General features: G+C 35.1%; 1 protein-coding gene across 6 annotated transcripts in view; it reads left to right on the top strand.

Annotated features, from left to right (window-relative positions):
- The window catches only part of MTDH (metadherin), a 51,057-nt gene extending 32,144 nt beyond the window's left edge, over nucleotides 1-18,913 (top strand). For 4 of the 6 annotated variants that reach the window (XM_063079754.1, XM_063079752.1, XM_063079753.1 and 1 more), the window contains 6 exons: nucleotides 860-958; nucleotides 7,336-7,460; nucleotides 11,113-11,220; nucleotides 14,383-14,523; nucleotides 16,374-16,530; nucleotides 17,202-18,913. In XM_063079754.1, coding sequence (XP_062935824.1) covers nucleotides 860-958; nucleotides 7,336-7,460; nucleotides 11,113-11,220; nucleotides 14,383-14,523; nucleotides 16,374-16,530; nucleotides 17,202-17,272 — 701 coding nt within the window. In that variant the 3' untranslated portion in view covers nucleotides 17,273-18,913. The remainder of the gene's footprint in view (nucleotides 1-859; nucleotides 959-7,335; nucleotides 7,461-11,112; nucleotides 11,221-14,382; nucleotides 14,524-16,373; nucleotides 16,531-17,201) is intronic. The other 2 variants (XM_063079756.1, XM_063079755.1) reach the window with 1 other exon arrangement.
- Nucleotides 18,914-22,632: the final 3,719 nt, after the last annotated feature.

Below are 22,632 nucleotides of genomic sequence, written 5' to 3'. Positions count from 1 at the left end.
AATTCTGATTCAGAAGGTCCGGGGTATATATATCTCTAATAGAGAACCACTGCTTTATATTTACATTCTAAAATGAATTTATGGCAGTAGAGCAAGGATTTTTCACTTGGCATCCATGAATTTATATCGCCCCAAAACCATATGCAAAATTTTGTGTTAAGTTCTGTACAGTAGGCCACCACAGCTTTCATCAGATTCCTTAAGGACAGTGTGACCTCCACTCTCACCCCACCTGCTCCCTTCTCCCTCCCCCCAAAAACCCCAAAACAGACAGAACTTTAAATGCACCTGAACTTAACTTGGTCTCTAAACCTCCAGCAATTCTCTTGTCTCTTTGGCTACGTTCTGCCCCATCTCTCAAGATAATCACCTGTCTGTTTCTTTAACTTTGCTTAGCCAAAAGGCTCGAGCTAAATCAGATATTTTCTACTTCTCTCTTTTAGGGGTCTAAGGATATAGACATGCCCTGGAACATCCAGGACTAAAATGATCAATGACGGGGATTTCTTTTGTGTTTAATTATTTTCGATTAAGAAGAAAAATAAAACAACCTTTTTCAACTTCTTGAAATTTGTAGATAACTAGTTTGAAGTATATATTACAAAAGACAAAATCTAATGGGTTGGTACTAGGGAAAAAATATTTCTCGTCAGTGAATTAGATCAAGTGATTATCATACGTAATCTAAAATTACCCTCAGTTTTATGTTTCCTTTTAACTTAACTCTTCTTCTAATGTCTGAATTTTTCCTTTTAGGAGAAATAAAAATAGTCTCCGTGTGCAAAATATAGAACTATTGTTATGAAATATCATTAGGAAATTCCAGTTTTAATTTTATTGCATTCGTTTTTTATTTAAGGGTCTACCGCTGAGCCAGTTTCTCAGTCTACCACTTCTGATTATCAGTGGGATGTTAGCCGTAATCAACCCTATATCGATGATGAATGGTCTGGGTTAAGTATGTCCTTTTAAAAATTATCAGTTGTTTTTTTCAGAATTTTCTTTCTAGCACCCTGAATTTATGCTTTATGTTTTAATTTTAAACTTAATTTTTCACCTTTGAAGGTCATAGTAATATAATTTAATATCAAATGTACTACTTGAAACCTGGTTATTGAATACCTGTGGAATTAAAACTAAATTTTCATAATGATAAGGCAATTTTTAAATATGAGGTTTTCTTATAGTTGCTCTGTAGTATTTCTGGGTTTAAAAATTTTTGTTTTAAATGCATGTTCTGGTTTTCCCCACTAGTTTTTGTGTATATAGAGTGGATAGAATATACAGGAATGGCTTTGAATTTGTGCACATTTTTGTGCTAGTAGAAAAGCACTTTCTTAACCTAATTTTCTGTAGAAGCATAGGAAGGTTAAAGGTGACAGTCATAAAAAAAAAAAGAGGAAGGGAAAAAGAATACTGTTTTTATGTTCAGAAAGCTCATTTCATCTTCATTTGGAAAAAAAAGGTACCTGAGGTTTTTTTCCCCAAAGCACCCCAAATCTCAGAATTTACTTCTTTCTCCAAATTTTTATATCACATCCTTTTCTACTTTTTTGTTTTTGTTTTTGTTTTTTTTTTTAGCACTTATATGTTACCCTGTGGGATTTCCCACCATTTTGATCTTTGTAAAAAAAAAAAAAAAAAAGCGTTTTAAGAATATGTTTTAATTCTCCAAGCAGAGTTGAAACTCTCTGAAAACAGGAACTACCACTTACTTTTTAATATACTCAGTACCTAGTGCAGTATTTTACACATAAGTGTTCAGTAGTAACAATAATGATAAAAGTAAACACCAGACCAAGTACCAGGCACTGGTCTAAGTATTTTGCATATTATTAACTCATTTAATGCCTAGAACAATTTTGTGAGGTAGGTATTATTTTTTTTCACGCTTTCCAGAAGAAGAAGCTGAGGCAAAGAAAAGTTATCTAACTTTACCCAGGCCACACAGCTAGTTAAATGGAGGAGGGTGATATTCAAACCTTGCTAGTCTGGCTCCAGAGTTCATGCTCTTAATCACTATGTGGTACAGGCTTGATGATGATAGTAATCATAAAGGTAAGCTTGCAACACAGTAGTTGAAGCACAATTTTTGCAGATTAAGAGAGATGAGATTGGAAAGGTAGATTAGGGAGAGCCGTAGTGCGAAATGCATTGGATTGCTGGCTAAAGAATAAGGAGAAAGAGGTTGGAGTACTGTCTTGAATCGCTGGTCAAAGATTAAGGAGATGGAGGTTGGTAGATCAGAGTTTTAGTCCTGACTCTGAAAAGTAGTACCTGATATGGCTTCGGCATTGTCACCTGTCTTGGAATATAAAGTAATCAAGCTATAAAATGGAGCAAATAACCTGTCATATCTATTTCCATATGTTGCTGTGAGGTTTTAATGAAGTAAACAAAAGGTGAACATAAAAGCTCTTTGTAAATTATAAAGTATCATTTAAACCCAGGGTATTACAAGGATGTGAAGGAACTATTTTTGGAAAAAATCGTCTGTGCTTTAGGAAGAATGATTAGATATATGCAGAATGAAATTGAGGAGTGATTGTAGGAAAATAGCAGTAAGGTATCTTGGGCTGCTGTGGGTTGAGGCTGAGGAAAACTGAACAAATAAGTCTCCAGGCTTCCCTGCTTGGACTGAATAACTCCACTTTTATCTTACCTATATTAGGATTCTTTGAATATGAAAAACTTGATTGGCTGCTAAAATAAAAGATTTTTTTTTAAATGTATCAATGGGATTCTGTATTTAATAGAAATATGTATCGGTGACATGATCTCCCTTAAGTTTGGTATGCTGTATTAGCAGTCTTTTAAGTCCAAAGTTTCTCTTTAGCCTCATTTTCTCTGTGAATTTTTTTTTGTGTGTTACCGTCTTTAATGTGGCTAATTTTTTGGTGCTCAGTGAATTTAATTATTTCTTCTGAATTTATAGAATATGTGACTTAGTATTTGAGATTACTTATCCACAATATTTTATTCTAGCCTTACATTTACAGTGTGATGTGATTAGTATATTGACCTTCTGGTTTGAGGTATAGATATCATCATCTGCCAGAAAGGCATTGAATTTGCCCAAGTTCTTGAATATAATTATAAGGTAAACATGCTAAAGTACAGAAGGTAACTTTTTTGAAAGGCAGATATTAATCTATCATTTAACTTGATCGTAGAGGAACATCATTATAACCCCTGTAAAAAGTCAGATGTTGAATAGAACTTTAGTTTTGTTGTCACACGGGAATGAATTAATTAGCTGCAGCATTGTGAAGTGGTTAAGAGCATGTGCTTTGAGGACCTGAGTTTGAATCTTATCTTCCTTGCCTTTGCCTTTATGCAGGTTATATGGTCATCCTATGCCTCATTTCCTCATCTATAATAATAATAATTTCTCTCACATAGAGTTATTGAGGGGATCAAATGAGTTAATAAATGTAAAGCACTTAAAATTCTGCCTCATACATAGTAAATATCTAGTTTCAACTTTTGGGGGGGGGAGGGCAGGGAGGCAGCTGCCCTGTACAGGAATCCAAACCCATGACCTTGGTGTTACAAGGCTGTTCTCTAACCAACTGAGCTAAGCGGCCAGCCCTTTAGTAGATACCTAGTAATTGCTACTGTGTTATTGTTGATATTATTCTTCTTCTTCTAGTGGCAAAATTAGTAGTTTATTCAGTGGAGTTCATTAATACTGTCTGTTTAAACACTGGAGAATGTCTTTCTAACACAGTTATTTTTATTAAAGTTATTAAAGCTAATGTTGAATTAAGTTCTGACAAGAAACAGCTGACAACCAAATAGAGCCTAGTGATGAGATGTTGAAAACTTACATTCTACAAGCAAAGAGCCAATATGGCTTTTTGAAAAGACATTGACTGACTAATGGAAGAATTTTTTTTTTTTTTTGTCTTTTTCGTGACCGGCACTCAGCCAGTGAGTGCACCGGCCATGCCTATGTAGGATCCGAACCCGCGGCGGGAGCGTCGCGGTGCTCCCAGCGCCGCACTCTCCCGAGTGCGCCACGGGCTCGGCCCGGAAGAATTTTGAGATAAGAAATTACTCTATTTGGGGCCGGCCCCGTGGCGCACGCGGGAGAGTGCAGCGCTTGGGAGCGCACTGGCGCCCCCTCCCCCCCCCACGGGTTTGGATCCTATATAGGAATGGTCGGTGTGCTCACTGGCAGAGCGCGGTGCAGACGACACCAAGCCAAGGGTTGCGATCCCCTTACCAGTAACAAAAAGACAAAAAAAAAAAAAAAGAAAGAAAGAAATTACTCTATTTGTAAATAGAGAAAACAGTGCTATGAATTATTGTCAAGGGAGCTATGTCTAAGAAGTTTATTAGCACATTAGACCCTTGAATCTTAAGAATTGTTTATTGAAAAGTCTCCTGGTGACAATTTTTAGTTTTAGGTGATTGATCTGTTGTTTTAAAGTAGTTTTATTTGATCCCAGTTAATTAAGAAATAAACAATCTGAAATCAGTAAACTTAGAAAGTCACCATAAGGTTTTATAAAATCAGTAGAGATTTATTTCTGTTAATGATCTTGTAGAAGTTAAATCATAGGCTGCAGTTGTTTCCCAAACTTTATGGCCATCTAAGCCTTTTTTTTTCCCCTGCTGGCAGCTGGCTGGTATGGGGATCCAAACCCTTGACCTTGGTATTATAACACTGCACTATAACCAACTGAGTCAACAAGCCAGCCCCCTAAGCCTTTTAGAAAATACTTTTGCTACATACTTTGCTAGATTTTTATCCCTCACCCCCACCTTCTACCATATTTATTAAGAAAATGGGTCATATGTTAGTATATTGCCCATTTAATTGCTTAAACTTTTTTCTACTTGATAGTTTATTCTTTTCTGACAAGAGAGGTATTAGAGACGTGGACAGCAATTTTCCAAATCTGGGTTTCTTGTCTGTGAGGTTTAAGCAAAACCAATGACAGCTTTGGCATTTGAATCTTCTCACAGCATTGTTGATGAAGGCTTGGTATACAATGAGCAGTTGGTTCTAGACATTTATTTGCTAGATCCCTTTATACCTGTAAGAATTATTTCTACATTAAGATATGCCAAGTATATCTTACTGAGAGATTTATCAGCATTAAAAGAAATAATTTTAATTATATATGCCTGATAGCCCAGCAACTGGTTTTAATATCATCAGTGACAATAAAAACAATAGCTACCATTTATTGAGCACTTCCTGAATTGCTATGAACTGCTTTACAGGTATCTCATATAATCCTCTTAGCAATCCTATGAAGTTGATATATAACCCATTATGGTTAAGAAACTTAACCAAAATCACATTGTTATTAAGTGGTAGAGCAATATTCAAACATAGTCATCTCTTTGACTCCAAGGCCCATGCTCTTAACCTCTATATTAATACTATATAATTCTGACTTCAGATACCTGCTTATGGTAGTGAACTTAGAGCCATAGGAAGGGACTTTTTTCTGTAACACATTTCACACTTATAATCACTCGTTCTGTGTTTTTCCTCCACTAAACTATCAGTTGTTGTTTATCTTCAGTCTCTCCCTGTCCTCTACTGGTTTAGTACCTCTTCTCTGTTTCCACTGCCCTCTGTGGCAGAATCTATTCCTCTACACTTAATTGTCTGTTGTACTTACCTATCTTCATTCCTGAATAAACAGACTAAGAACTGCATGTGGAAGGGAATTCTATCTCACTTGTTTTTGTATCTCTAGTGCCTGTCTAGCTCAAGTTTTAGTAGAGAGCAAGTGCTTAATAAGGGTTGAATAGATGAAATTCCTATAATTCCACTACTCAGATAGATTTACTAATGTATTATTTTCTTCTCTTTCTCATATAAATTTGAGATCATACTGTGCAAACAGTTTTGTCTGTGTTTTTTTTCTTTGAGCATTTTCCCACATCATTATATATTCTTCCAAAATGTGGGTTTTAAAGCCTTCATGAGGATGTATCATAATATCTCCCCTTTTTTTTTTTTTTTTTTTTTTTTTGTCGTTTTTTCGTGACCGGCACTCAGCCAGTGAGTGCACCGGTCAGTCTTATATAGGATCCGAACCCGCGGCGGGAGCGTCGCCGCACTGCCAGCGCAGCACTCTACCAAGTGCGCCACGGGCTCGGCCCATAATATCTCCCCTTTAAACAAAGATAATAGATCTTATTTTTCACCTGGAAAAAATAAGAACAGCAAAAAAATAAGAGTAATACACACAGAGTTGTCCTTCTAGATACTAAAATGTATTATACAGTTTTGTATATATATATGGCACTATCCCAGGAATAGATCAGTGGACTAGAATAGAAATTCTGGAAACAGACTGAAATGCATGTGAAAGAATTTAGTATTTGATAAAAGTAGCATTAAGTATTAGTGGGAAATGGTTGGATTTTTTAGTTAAGCAATGTTTGGGCAATTTGTTAATCATTTGGAAATAAAGCTTAATCTCTGTCATCTTAAACCAGTGAAATGAAACCTGACTATAAGATATTACAGGAGTGTATATGGGAGTGTATGGTGTGCAGGGAAAGGAGGGAAGAATTAACTTTAAGAACTACTTATTTAGCCAGGGTAAAGCCAAAGAAATGTTTTGTTTTAGAATAAGTCAGTAATAGCTTCCTAAAGGAGTTTAAGTTCAGTGCCTCCTACAGTAAAAGAAAGGAATTTGGAAGTCTAGAATAAATTCATTTTTAAGAATGGGATGATTGAAGCCCTGAAAGTGACTCAAATACTTTTGGAATGATTAGATAAAGGAAACATTGAATAATCTGAAAAATGTAAGAAGGTGCAGGTTAAGTATTAAAAGAGGAGAAAAAGAAGAGGTTAAATGTTCTGTCATCATTTGGTGAATTTGAAGAACCTAATCAGAAAACTCATAAGAATGGGGGAAGTGTAGTGTAAAATGACTGGTGGGGAGTACAATTTTGGTACTGCTGTTAAAGATTAATTTCATATCCTAAAAAATAAATCAATTGCAAAAGTGTAATAAAGCAAAAAAATGACCAGGTCTTAGAGCAAATTAAAGATGGACCGGAAAAAGAGCAAATTCAGGAGACTGACAACAGAGGAAATAGGGAGAGTAGAATTAAATGGTTAATAAGTTTTCTAAGATCTCTTAGAAATTCTATATGATATCAATACCTAGCAGAAATTGGATAAAGTTGTTGCCATCACATTATTGGTTTTTTTTTCTAGCTGTTAAAGTGTGCTTGGGAGAAAGAACAGCAATAGTTTAAAATTACAGCTTAGTTCAATATATGGAATTTTTAGTTTTTGCCTTTTAGTTTATGGCAAAAATTGATAGATACCTAATTCACACTGTTAAATTTTAGACGGTTTGTCTTCTACTGATCCCAGTTCTGATTGGAATGCACCAGCAGAAGAGTGGGGAAATTGGGTAGATGAAGAAAGAGCTTCACTCCTAAAGTCCCGGGAACCAGTTGCTGATGATCAAAAGGTGAGTATAAGGGATTGGTGGGTGTTTATTTGTTAATGAAGGAGAGTTCTGGATCACAGAGGCTGAAACAGTCGAGAGTGTCAAGGAGGAGGCAGTGATTAACAGCATCAGGAACAGCAGAGCAGTTAGGAACATTCGGACTGAAAAATATCATCGGATTTGCTTTCTGGTTAATTTAGAGCAGTTTCATTAGAAATCTTGGAATAGAAGCTATATTGCAGTAAGTTGAGTGAATGAGGGATAAAACAGTAATAACAAATATAATTTTTGAAAGAAACATTTGAATAGAAACAGAGAAGAGGTAGTAGTGGATGACAGCAACAACATGTTGTCAGGAAAGGTTCTGCAGGGGTGGGAAGTGAGGGAGGGTTTGTACTTTAACGAAAGGAGAGATCTTAGTTCAGCACAGGCAGACTTTTTATGCAGTCATATAGTCTGATGCAGCTACTCAGTTATGCTGCAAGCAGCCTTACATGATATGGAAATGAACTTTATTTGTAAAAAATTGTGTTGGGCTGGATTTGTAGTTTGCCTGCTTTTGCATATCTGTAGACAAAAATGGAAAAGATCTAAAATAAACTTAAAAATTAAACATTAATGAGAGAGGTTTGACTAATAGAGTAAGGCCCTAGAAGAGGCAGAAGGGGATGAGGAAAGCCCTAGTTGCAAGCAGATGGATTGGCCTTTAATAGGAGGTAGTACCTCTCATCTTTGGAGACCAGAAGAAGGAAGAGGTATTTGTCAGGGGCAGGAGGAGGTATAGGGGTGGTAAATAAATGTAGAGTTGGACAGTTAACAGGCAACATGAAAGCTGAAGGGAAAGAACGAGTTTTAGATTGGACCTACCAAAACCTCATCGTATAGAACCTTAACACACAGTAGTCATTCAAATATTTGTTGAACATTTAGTGAACATACAACCAAAGACTTTATTTCTCCAACTGGAGCTTCCCTGTGCCTGCCTGATCACTAGAATTAAACAGTAGAACCAATGAATGCAATAAAGACTTTATCACACATCATAGCAATTCTTTTTCTGAATATATTCAAGGTTATCTTTTGCATTTCTAAGCAAAAATAGAATTCCTTCTAAATGCCCATCAGTTGAGAAATCGAGAAATAAAATGTGGTGAGTTTGTACAGTGTCATATTAGAAGTTAAACACGAATGAATAAGCTATACTAATATGAATAGAATCTCAAAAACATGCTGAATGATGAGTAAGTTACAGAAGGATACAATACCATTTATGTAGAATTTTTGTGTGTGGATACACTTAAGTTCATTGAAAAACTGATTGGATGGACAAAAACAGAACTTCATGATATTGATTACTTCAAGGGAGCTAGTGTGAGAATGGGATCAGGAACCGGTGTAAAGGAATTTGAAATTTATCAGTAATGTCTTTTATTTTTTAAAAAATCTAAAATAAAGTTGTCAAAATGTTAGCTCTTTTATATGAGTTAATAGATGGTATGGAGTTGATTTCAGCATTTTTCCCATTGACAGAAATAGTATTTTGCCATGGGGAACTATATTTCTTGTATGATTGGATTATAATGGGCTGAGAAGCAGACTGAAGAAAGTCCTTGTGACCTGAGTATTCTTCATAGGATGCATTTATTCATATGGTATTTTAATCATTATAACCCTGTGGAAAGCTTTGTGGTGAAATTTCTGTGGAAGTTTCTCCACAACTGGCAGCCAGCTTGGACTGAAATCTCTTAGCTAAGTTTCTACAGGATTTTGGTTTTTGTTTTTCTGTCTGCTAGTAATTTCTGTAAGATCTTTGGTGGTTCATGAGAACACCAAAATAATCATGATGACCTTGGTGCTGAGCAGAGAAATAGTAGTTACCCAGATCATCTCCTCCTATAAGGATAGTCTAGGAATCTAGGTTGTTATCTGTGAGCATAAGCAAAAAGCATTTTCCATAGAAAGTTCAACCATGTGGTATGTGTGAGGAGGTATCATTATAAATACTAATTAATAATCCTAATTTGATAGGTATTTCTTGTCATGCAGAATGTTATTTTCAGTGACATTCGTTCTCAAATTCAGTTTTTTTGAATTAATCCTTTTATTTTGAGATAATAGATTCCCATGCAATTGTAAGAAATAACACAGAGCAATCCCCTGTATTGTTTACCCAGTTCCCCCCAGTGGTAACATCTTGAAAAACAGTAGTACAACACAGCAGTTCACCCTTATCTGCAGGGGGATATGTTCCAAGACCCCCAGAGGATACCTCAAACCACAGATAGTACTGAACCCTATATAGTATGTACTATGTTTTTTTCTATACATTCATACCTATGATAAAGTTTAATTTATGAATTAGGCACAGTAAGAGATTAACAACTAATAATAAAATAGAACAATTATAACAATATACTGTAATGAAAGTTATTTGAATGTGGTATCTCTGTCTCTCTTTCTCTGCCCCTCAAAATACTGTAATATTTTCAGGCTGAGGTTGACCATGGGTAACTGGAACCTTGGAAAGAGAAGCATCAGATAAGGGGGCGCTGCTCTATCACAACCAGTATATTGACTTGGATGCAATCAGCATACAAAACACTTCCATCACCATAGGAATCCCTCATGTTGCCCTTCTCTAGCACTTTCTTCCCTCCTCTCTCCCCAATCGCCCATAGCCCCTGGCACTAAGTAATTCATTCTCCATCTCTGTCATTTTGTCATTTCAAGAACATTATATTAATGAAATTATGTAGTATGTAACCATTTGGTATTAGTTTTTTGGGGTTTTTTTCACTCAGCATAATTCTGTGGAGATTCATCCAGGTTGCTGTATGTATCACTAATTTGTACTTTTTACTGCTGAGTGATGTTCCATAGTCTGGATGTACCTCAGTTTGTTTAACCATTCTCCTATTGAAGGATATCTGGGTTGTTTCCAGTTTTTGGCTATTATGAATAAAACTGCTAAAACTATTTGTGTTCAGAAGTTTTTATGTGAACACAAGTTTTCATTTCTCTGGGATAATACCCACAAATGCAATCACTGGGTAGTATGGTATTTGCATAGTTATTGTTTTAAGTAACTGCCAAACTATTTTCTAGAGTGTCCATATCACCTTACATTCCCACTGGCAATGTATGCGTGATCTGGTTTTTCTGCATCCTCACCTGCATTTGCAGTTGTCATTGTTTTTTATTTTAGCCATTCTGATAGGTATGTAGTGATAACTCACTGTGGCTTTAAATGGCATTTCCCTAATAGTTGATGGTGTTGAACCTCTTTCCATGTGCTTCTTTGCCATCTGTGTATCTTCTTTGGTGAAATGTCTTTTGCATATTTTCTAATTGGATTTTTTTTTTCTGTTGACTTTTGAATGTTCTTTGTATAGTTTAGATTCTAGTTCTTTGTTGGAACCATATGGTTAGCAAATATTTTTTCCCACTCTATAGCTTGTCATTTCATTCTCATAATAGGGTCAAATTAAATTTTAATGCAAGTGGCTCTTCATTTGAAATATAAACTTTTCTATCAGTTTTATTACTTGTTACTAACATTTAAATTTGGGGGGATAAAGTCTGAACCTAATGAATGAAATTATTTTATAATAATTTTATGAATAACGGAAACTTAACAAATTGGTTCACTTTATATTTTTGCTTTTAATGTCAGGTTTCAGATGATGATAAAGAAAAGGGAGAAGGAGCTCTTCCAACTGGGAAATCTAAAAAGAAAAAAAAGAAAAAGAAGAAGCAAGGTGAAGATAACCCTCTTGCACAGGTGAAATACAAAACAACCAGTATTCATTACATATCTACTGTTGAAAATAGGAAAAGATGATGTCAAGATGCTAAGAATATATAGAGATAGAAGATACAATATGAGACATCAAATTTACTTGAAAAGCATTTGAAAAATCAGATTGCTCCCTAGTAAGCAGACTCAGGAAAAAGAAAAAGAAAAATACAGACTGTTTTAAAGATTAATATATCATATTGTAATAAAGTTTTTTTTTTTTTTTTAAAGATGACCGGTAAGGGGATCTCAACCCTTGGCTTGTTGTTGTCAGCACCACGCTCAGCCAGTGAGCAAACCGGCCATCCCTATATAGGATCCGAACCCGTGGCCTTGGTGTTATCAGCACCGCACTCTACCGAGTGAGCCACGGGCTGGCCTTGTAATAAAGTTTTTATTGCTCTAAAGACTTGTATCAAAGGTATAGCTACAAATAAGCAAATAAAATTCCAAAGTATTTAAATGCATTTTTTATTATATAATGGTTAAATGGAAAAAGAGGTACAGTATTTCACACATGTAAAAATTCTTTTTGAGTAACTAGAAAGTAACATTCAGCACAACTGGGAAAACCACATGTATAACAAGTCAAGTCTTTCACTTGACTCTGAGTTTGCTGGTTATTTCACTTAGAAGCCAATTTCTAACCAACAGAAACTTTCTCTTTTCATCAGTTCTACATTTTCTTTTTTCTTTTTTTTTTAATCTCTCCTATCTGGGGAAAAAAAATAGATTATAATAAAAATGAATTCAAAAATATTATTTTGATTTCAAACATATCAAATTATTAGCAACATGCATAGATTTATTTTTGAAAGCACTATTACTATTACATTTGTTAACTTAAAAAAAAAAGGTTGACACAGAGGTGAAAGGAAAATAGCATTTATTTGAGAAACAAAGAATTGTAGTTTGGGTACACTGAGTAAGGGCAGCTCTGCAAAGTGTCCTCTATGCAAGTGCAAGACAGGTTTTGTTTCCTTATTTGTTTTGTTTTGTTTGGCAGCTGGCCAATATGGGGATTCAAACCCTTGACCTTGCTGAAGAGAGGTTTTTTTATAGGGTTTTTCCACAATATATTGTTTCAGAGGCAATTCATTGGCCAAGAAGAAATCTAAGTTGCAGACCTATTCTGATTAGTTAGTTAGTTAGTTAGTTAGTTAGTTAGTTAGGGTACTCCCAGCTAGAGATGTTATATCCAGTTGTTTATCCAAGTCTATTAGAACGATGGTTTAACCTTTAGTAATCTTCTCAAAACTCTCACCTCCACTTTAGAAACCCTTAGCCTTAATTACTTCATTTTCTTTCACACATTACAACTTATGAAAATATTTTTATTACTTACTATAACCTTGCAACTAATTGTTTTCATGTAGGAAATAGGAAGCCAGATTTCTGGAGAATAGCCCACATAGTAATTTTTTGTACTTAGTTTTATTTGGAAGAAGTTTTTAGATGACTTCTTAAAGAATTATGTGTTCCATTCTTTTCTATACATATAATAGGTGTGCTTTTCTTGTTAGCTGGAAATGGCTGTTGAGAAATGTTATTGACAGCTATCCTTTGTTAGTAATAATATCTGGAATCTATTTTAGCCAAATTTTTCTTGAATTTCTTTGACTTAAATTGTGACCTTTAATACTGTTTTTCTGGATTGTAGATTATTTGAGTTCCTTTTAAAAGAAATTTTGTGGTATAGATGTATTTTGGAATGTTCAACTTACTGGCAATGGTTGTTAACATTTGAAAGCTCCTTTGGTGTTCTGATGATCCTTTTTTAAATGTTTGCTTTTTAAAATATAGTGAATAAGTATTCTAGGTTTAGAATAGATCTGTGTTCATATTCCTGTTCTGCCATTTACTTGTTTTTTACGTCGCATGGGTTACTTAACTACATAGGTTGTTTTGAAAATTAAATTAGATATCCATGAAGTTCTGTGTAGGATACATAGCACATACATCCTATTCATAAAAGGTTATATTTTGGAATTAATAAAGTTCTTTTTAGATGTTGGTATATGGCTGGTGGGGTCCTTCACTCTTAGAGTTCAACTTAGGATGGAAATAAACTGATCTGTTCTGACTAACTTTTTATGATTGCATACTTTACATACATACGTCCAAAACTACTTGCTCAGCTTAAATTCACAACAAAATTTTGAATTACTATGTAAACCTATTACTATCCTGAGCAATAATATCAATGAATACCATAGAATATCAATGTCAGAAGGAAACTTTTAAGATCATCCTAGCAGGTTGTTAAAAAGAACAACCACTTAGGACTGGCCAGTTAGCTCAGCTGGTTAGAGCATGGTGTTACAACACCAAGGTCAAGGGTTCAGATACCCTTACTGGCCAGCCGCCAAAAAAAAAAAAAAAATCCATTTATATAAATGTGTTTGTTAAAGAACAGTACAATTCACAGTGGTATTCCTATTTAATATATTCTAGCTCATACTTATTTCACATGCCTAAGCATATAATGTGCTCTAGAATTATATTGTTGAAACTTTTTTAAAAGCCTGAAAGACTAAGAATGGAAATGTATAGCTTAGATAGGACTTTAGAAATTATCTGGGCAAATTTTATTTTACAGTTGAGGAAACCAAGGCTCAGAGAAACGAAGTGATTTGTCCCTGAGATTTTATAGCTGGACTGTGGCATCACCTAAACTGTAATTCCCTGTATGCACTATGTAAGCTTAATTTATTTAGAAAACTCGCTTATGTATAAACATTTTATTCCTTAAAGAAGTCTAAGTGAAATGCTATTTTCAAAGTCTCAGCTCAAGTATCAGCTGATTCACTGTGTACTGTTTTTTTAAATAGAAAATATACCAGTTTATTCTGTTTGACATGTTTTATTAAATTAGAACTGTTCCCATTTGGGATGTGTGTGTATTATTTGTTCATTCACAACTGATATAACTCCCTGGGGAAAGCAGGAGCAATGAATGTATGTTCCAATTTACATATGTATTTTAACTCTTTGAATAATTATATGTTCCTTTTTAAGTTGTTTGAACAGTTTCTGAAATGAAATTATTTTCCTGTGGTGTCTTCTGGACAGGAAGCAAAATAGATTTTAATTAGTAAAGAATGAATGAATGATTTATATCGTCTAATAGACTACTTTTCTCTGTAGGACACAGAAGAATTAGAAAAAGAGATTAGAGAAGAGCTTCCAGTGAATACCTCTAAAGCCCGTCCAAAACAGGAAAAAACTTTTTCCTTGAAGACCATAAGCACTAGTGATCCAGCCGAAGTACTTGTCAAAAATAGCCAGGTAATTAAGGAATAATAAAGTTGTGTTGACTTAAGAATTGTATCATAACTATCATTTTATTGAAGCACTATGCTAAGCATTTTAAATACACTGACTAATTGCATCCTCAAAACAACCCCACAAGAAAGGTAGGACAATTACATAAATGAGGCTGGAGAAGTTGAACAACTTGTCCAAAGTCACATAGGTATCAGTAGTAGTAAAATCGGAGCCACTGTACTATATTTTCTCCTACTAAATATCTAGGCATACACGGGGATAGATGGTTTAGAAAATATGTGATTGATTGCGCTTTCCCCAAAGCACACATATAGTGTGACTGTGATTCAATCTCACAAAATGTAACATTTGTCTAAAGTTTGGTGACAGATTCTTGAAGTGTGTGCCTTCTGTGGAAAATATTTATCTGTCAGAAGGAACCATTTTACAAAAGGTCTAGGCTAGTGACACAAAGAAATTCAAATTTGATTTCTAATTGAGTAAATGATACCATATTAAAATATATTAAATAGCTTTATACAAGAAACTAAGTTATTACTAAGCGAAAGAATTTGTTACATTCTTGTACTAAAACAGTTTTAATCATACTTATTTGGATTTGATGCTTTTAATTCTCTAAAAGTATTTTGAGATAAAAAATGATACAATCACAATATATGTATAGATTTAATAATTAAATAGCAAAGGGTCATTTGACATTTTGATGTTTTACTTAAATCATTTTCGGAAGGCATCTTGTAAAATATATTGGAGCCTTTCTGTGATTTAATATAGGTGAGAGAATAGAGGGGAAAGGGGGCTTAAAAATAAATAGTAAAGCTTTTGGATATGAAGTAAATACAAGGAACATTAAGAAAGATAAAGAAACCAAGCAACATAAATATAGCTTCAGATACCTGGAATAGAAAGAAGGAATCCTAGTAGTTTATCTGGGTTCACACACTGCTTCCTCCTCTTTGTCCTTTTCCTGATTGGCTATCTTGAACCATGGAGCTGGAGGAACAGGGGCAAGAGAAACATTACCTACCCTTGTTTCTGTGTTCAGAATAATGATCATCACAGGTTGAGCTAACAGTCTCCTCCTCATCTCTCACAACCTCAAGGCACTCCAAATACTGGAGTTTTTATCATTACCTGGTCCTGACCATTTGTTGACAGTTATGCCTCAGTGAGGCAGATCAGTTAGTTAACCTCCTTTTTGCTCCCAGGCTGGGAAAAAGCAAGGCTGAAGAATCTAGGCCCTACCCTAAGCATTCTAATTTCGTCACCGTACTGGATAAAACTCTGAAGATTCAAACCTGAGTGTTACTCGTTACTTTAATCAGTAGGACTGGTAACCACAGTCTGCTCGTAGGAAATGGAAGCTATTGCTGCTGCTATTTGAGATATCCCCACCTGTTCAGAAGGAGACAAGGAGGTATCACCTACTGGTAGTTCAGAAGTTCACTATTTTCTTTTTGTCTTTCACAAAAGTTTTAAGACATTCAGAGTTGGTGGAAGTGGACAAAAACATTAAATCCCTAACAAATATAAAATTATGCTACTTATAATGAAACAAAAATAGAAAAGTTAATGAAAGTGGAATTATTCACTTCTTGAGATTCAGGAGACATTTTATAATTTTATACCTTCTTCCAATTTTATCTCAACCTATATTCATAAATATTGTAGGTAATGATTTATTTGGTTATGTCACTGGAGGGCAGGCATGAGATGCATTGCTTCTGATAAATTGCTTGGAAACCATCTTAGTATTTACTTGTGGCTAAATAGCCTCTTGATATTACTATAATATTTAATTTTATTTGAAAATTTTATTAAAAATCTGAGATAATTTTGTTCCAAAATAGCCTATCAAGACTCTTCCACCTGCTAGTTCTACCGAGCCATCTGTCATCTTATCAAAAAGTGATTCTGACAAGAGCTCTTCCCAAGTGCCACCGATGCTACAAGAGACAGATAAATCCAAGTCAAATACCAAGCAAAATAGTGTGCCTCCTTCACAGAGTAAGTAATCCTCATTTTTAGTTCTTTTGTGTATTCTCTGTACTGTTTATATTTTTCTTATGGTAAGTGTTAAGATTCTGATCTTAGAAGTTTAACAGATTAATAGACCAGCTTTCCTTCCTTTGCAAAGGCTAGATTCCTTGGAATCTTGTGGACTTCAGTTGTGATGGCCACCTTGCTAAAATAACCGAAGGAGAGAGTAGGTAGTTAAGACAAAGATGAGGACTTGGTACCTGCTTGCTTGTCTCTCTGGCCCCTTTTCCATTTTCTTTGCACATGTCTTTGCGGCTGCAAATTGTTCTATGCCTTTCTTTTCTCCTTTTTTTCATTCAGCTACCTTTAGTGTCATTTTACCCAATTTTCTCTTGGTTATTAGGTTGCACCATATATTAAGTGGCAGTTTTTCTAGGTCAAAACTGATTGAATATCAGCAGTTCCATAAGGTTAAACCTAATAATACATTAGGATTGAAAGGAAAGGAGGGTAGCAAAGAATAACTTTAAAGTATATAACTAGGACTTGAAAACCTAAACATAAAATTTGAGGATTTTAAGGCATTTTTTCATAGTTACTGCTTTTATATTATTGAGACATAATAGTATTTACTATCCTCCTAATTTTTTTCTCTTTTTTCTCTTTTTTCTTCCCTCCTACTCCCCTTTCTTTTTTAGCCAAGTCTGAAACTAGCTGGGAATCTCCCAAACAAATAAAAAAGAAGAAAAAAGCCAGACGGGAAACGTGAATTTTTTTTTCCTGAATTGGACATGTGTTTGCAAACACTGTCTTGAAGATTATGCTGTTTATGCAATAATTTGTGAACATGTACAGAGTTTTATATAAAATTAAACCAATTTTTAAAACTGTGAACACAACCACCATAAAAATGGAATCAAAGGAGAGTTAATTTATGAATTTACGAGGTCAGCAGAATATACTACAGTGCTAGAAGACACTTGGGAAAGTCTTTTTAATTGAATGAGAATGATCTTAATTTAAGAATATTATCCTGGTTTTTCAACAGTGCCCTGTTTACAACAGATTGTGCCCTATCTCATCTGCAGCTGAGAAATAAAGGATTCTGATTAAACAGAGGGTTGCCTACAAATTAGTGGGCAACTCCTTGGATCTTATGCACGGAACTTGTACCATTTGAATCTGTTTTATGCTTAAATCAAAGTGCTTTGATCAAATGCATAATCTGCCATAACTTTACATATTTGTTGGTAGCAATTTATATTAAAGGAATCATAAGTGCAAATAAGTCATTTATCATTTAACTAAACTGTCATGGTTTAGTTTACAGTTTTTTTAAAGTTCTTAATTAAAACATTGAAAATGCAGTTGACACTTGTATGGCTTATGAAGTTATTTTTTATAGTCTTACATTACTTGAATTGTTCAAAGTACAGTATATTTTAAAGTAAGAAAGGTAAACTATATGTATTTGTTTTATACATTGAAGGTTCAGACTCACAAAATAATGCTCTTGGTTATGATTTGAACACTTTCAGGCAAAATCCAACTTAAATTTTTCCTTTCCCTAGCAATCACTTTTATCCAATGTCACCTCTTCTTAGTTACTAACACTTTTTCGACTTTAAGAATAAAATCATTCACAAACTAAGTATATGATGGAGAATGAAAAACTAGAGTCAGACAGCTTTAATTGACATTGTCAAGACCTCCAGTTATCAGGAATACATTTTTTTACTGCCTTAACCTGTAGTGCGTAGAATATGCATCAATTTCTTGAAGGGGATTCATGTTTTTATAAGAATTTTCATGTAATTATTGCAGTTATGGTCAAATAAGGAACGTTTCCTGCTTGAAACTGTATTGATTTAAATGATGTGTGAGTTGTTTTACCATTTTCAGGCACTGTGTAATTCTATTGTAATAAACTGGCAGGTATCTTTGTAACTATAAATAGTGCATGCTCAGCCATGTACACTGTAAATAGCCTTTACCAAACGTGTTTGACAAGGACCATAATTAACATCACGTAGTGAATTGTGATAAAAAAAAAAGCCATGATTTATTTGATGTGATTGGCTTAATTGTTTTTATGTGGCGCCAAGAATGGAACTGTTTAACAGCTGTAACCAATGGTACTGATCTGTCCACCCAATGTTGTCTTTATTATATTTGATTGTGGTTTGATAGTATTGCATTGTCAGACTAGGGAAGCTAAAGAAACAACATGATTTTAGTTTTACTGAAGACTGGCCTTATTAATGGACAGCTTTCCTAACAAGTGATTATTAACCTTTATCAGGTTTTCACATCTGTTTCAGGAACATGGCAGTATGTTTACATGTCAGAAGTTTTGTTCAATTCTATGGTATTTCTAAATCGATTTGTTTAAATAAATTCAGCAAATGGATAGCATTGTTTTTATTTGCTTCAACATGGGGGTAAGTAATAGCTAAAGAGCCAGGATGGATTTTTTTCAAGTAGCTTCATTCTGTTGGCTTTACGTAGGTGTTTCCTATCGGATCCGAGGATTGTCAGCACTTTGTAAAGATATCACAAAGGAGAATTTGATAGGGAGTCTGTGGTTTTAGAATGTGCCAAAAGATCTGTGCTCAACAGTTTATTGAACTCTCTCAACTCTACCTCACCATTTCCTTATCTTAGAATTCTTTTGACTGTCAAACATTGGACTTCATTTCTCCAGTTTAGTATCTCCTCATTTAACCACCCATGCCAGGTGTTAAAGACACCATCTTTTGAGCAGAAATGTATTGTGAAGATGGAGAAACATATTGCTAAATTGAGGGAGATCCAGTATAGAAACACCTCTGTCCCTTCTTCTCCGACTCAAGAGCTCGGACATGGATTTTGTTTTAAGAGATGGCAAAGCTCAGTTGGTTAGAGCACAGCCTTGTAACACCAAGGTCAAGGGTTCAGATTCCCGTAAAGGGCAGCCACAAAAATAAAGGCAGCTACATGAGTGATAAAATGAATCCCATTCTTTTTCATGTTCATGAGGTGTGAACACTTTTGCACAAAGTATTGTTTTTGCTCTTTATCTGCTCTATAACATCTTTATGTGACATAAATCAGTTTCTGGCATCTGAACAGAAGAACTGGTTTCCATTATCAACTCAGAAGTCATTAAAATCTAGGTGGTGATTCAGGAAGGAGGGGAGAGAGAAAGCGCCTGTTTTCCTATGGTGGCATGGATTAGAAACTCCCAGATCTGCTAGTAGAGAAATAACTGACCCTTCAGGCTTTGTCAGGCCTGAGGGGAACCTTGTTCGTATTAACAAGAGGCCTCCTAGAGAAACCACTCAGAAGTCCTCCTAATCCTGGCCTGTCTCTTTGTACGTAAAAATCCTTTCCTATTCTAGAGTAGGGAGGAGTGGTTTAGGGTTTCTCCAAACTGGAATCCTGCCTCCTGCCTATCTATACCCCGAACTGAGCAAACAATAGTTGAGAGAGTCCAAAAAAAGTACTGAAATAAAATGTGATTAATGTAATTTACCACATTTACTTTGTGCATGCATTTTTGTTGGGATGGGGAGTTCGGAATAATTTATCCAAATCTAGTGGTCTTATTTCATTGGCTAATCTGGTTTATATTTGAGTTAAAGATACTGGAGGGCAGTATTTAATTACAGAGTTTAGTTTTTCTTAGTTAAAACAGTCCTCAATATAGTGTGAAATATCTTTCAAAATTTAGAACTTAGGTTTAAGATGTCTAATAGATGTCTTAAGATTTTCCTGTAAACTAATTGCACAAACTGGAATTACTTTCCAAAAGACTTAGGGAATGCAATTATGTTATTTGTAATATGCATTGAGTATTGTAAATAAAACAAACCATTTTTGTTTTGTTTAAATTGCTTGTTACAGTTCTCTTGTGTGAAGGAACTTCGCCAGTCATTTTGCATCTTATGCGAGTCTATTACTTTTTATTCTTGATTTTTTTTCTTCCTTAAACCATAAATGCAGGCTTTACCACTGGAAAAATATATATATTTGGAGTAAAGCACCTTTGGAAATTGTCTTTTTTGTGATACACAGTGTTCTCTTTGGAAACATCTTCCATCTTATGTCATCTTAGTAGTAGATATAACTGCTGCCAGGTGCAATACGAATATATCACTTCTTTTGACCTTTTAGGTTCAGGAAATTCGACTAAAATTTGGCATTACGCATGAGTTTGTACGTATTAATTTGACTTTGTCCCCAAACAGTAGTGGCTTATGCAAGATAGAAGTTTGTTTCTCTCGCATATAGAAGTCTGGGAAGGCAGTTCCCGGCTAATATGGCACTCTGCAGGGTCAGAGATCCAGGTTCCTTCTATATTGCTCCTCCCCATTCTCCACATGTGGCTTTCGTGTCATGGTTGAAGACAGCTTGCTCCAGCCAGAAACTTCCTATCAGCATTTGAGCCAGCTGGAAGAGGGCATCCTCCCTCCTCCAAGGGCACTTTTTAGAAGTTACCCACACCACATAGACTTCCATTCCAAACTGAGTCACTTGGTCACACTAGCTAAGAAGGAGGATGGGAAAGTATAGTCTTATTCTGAGTTGTCATGGGCCAAATGAACAGTTCAGGACTTTATTACCTAGTAAGAAAATTGGTTATTGGTCACCTCTAGCAGACTCTGTCACAGAGCTGATGTACACTGTGTATCTCCTGCACCCAGGCATCATTTTTAAGGTCAGATTTTTAGCTTCTCCAGCTGAGCAGAAATTTTGAAGGCTCTTGGATGCGACTCAGAGTAGTATCTAATAATGTCCTAATTTCTATACAATAGATTCCGGAAGAAATTTCTGCCACTCAATGACTGCTTTAAATTCTAGAGATGGGCTGAGAGGAAACAGTCTGTTATCACACACTGCAAGTATAGATTATAACAAATTTTAATGGAATTACCTGGTATATGAAATAATATTTAAAAATTTAAAAAGCATTACTATTCTATTCTTCCTAAATGCTCCAGAACAGGACAATGATTTCTAACCCTAGCATCAAGACATGTATATGAGGTGTGTTGTAAGATGTTTGCTCAGTAATAATAGTTACAGTACTAAGGTTTGTGAGTAGGTTAATTAAAGCAAAATTTAAGCAGATTCATAGTCATCCCATGATAATAGCATTCTTATTTGTATATATGTGCTTTCCTTTTTTATTTGTATCAGGGCATTCAAATTGAGTATATGTAACATGTACATAAATTTTAAAGCATAATAAAATGAACACCTCTGAAATCACCATTCTGCCTAAGAAGCAGAACATTACCTGTAGGGGGATATTGGAAGTGAGGTTGACATTTGCTGTTTGGTAACAGGATTAAAGGGGGAAAGGCATGGGTGAAAAGGCTGTTCTCAAACGCCTAACTTGGCACAGGTCCTTTTCAGTGCCAGAAGTGACTAAGGGTCCCAGGTGACATCTAGCCTGTTTTCTGGGAGGTGTCATGGCAGCCTCATTGCTGCCCCTTCCTCAGAACATTCCACTAACCTGTTGGGAGACTGCTGCAATAAATACATACAGGCACAATGACTATGAACATGAACGGTGCTCCTGGAGTTTTGTAGCGCGCAACCTAGGTGGCAGCCTTTCTGGGAGGAAGGAGGGTAGACAGCAAGGCTCACTTCTAGACAAGTGCTTTCCCCCGGGATTCAGAGGAGCAGCACGTGCCCCTTCGGCACTCAAGGTAAGGACTCCTTTGAGGTTTGTTGTGGGATTGTGGGGCACTCGAAATAGGAAAAGGGGCATTTCTGTTATTAGCCAATAAAATCTAATAGTTTATCAAAAGAATAAAACAGTAATCAAGGATGCAAGTGTGGGTTGATGTCAGGAAATCTATTAACATCATTTCATCACAAAATTAAATCAGAAAAAGTAATATGCTGAAGAGGTATTGAACTAAATTCAATAGCCGTTCTCAATTTAGATTTTTTAAAAAACCTAAAATAGGTGAGGTACTAAAAGTCATCTCAAAATAAGAGCAAGACAGGGGTACCTGCTTAGTCAACATTGTCTTGGAGATATTAATAGATGCAATAAGTGTGGGGAGATGGTATGATGTTGGAAAAGAAAAGAGAAATTGTTTTTTCTTGGTTGTATACCTAGAAAACCCAAGAGAT

The sequence above is a fragment of the Cynocephalus volans genome, chromosome 15 (assembly GCF_027409185.1).
Source record: "Cynocephalus volans isolate mCynVol1 chromosome 15, mCynVol1.pri, whole genome shotgun sequence".
NCBI classification, from domain to species: Eukaryota; Metazoa; Chordata; class Mammalia; order Dermoptera; family Cynocephalidae; genus Cynocephalus; species Cynocephalus volans.
Note: the sequence above shows the minus strand (reverse complement) of the source record. Positions and strands in the feature narration are given on the sequence as shown.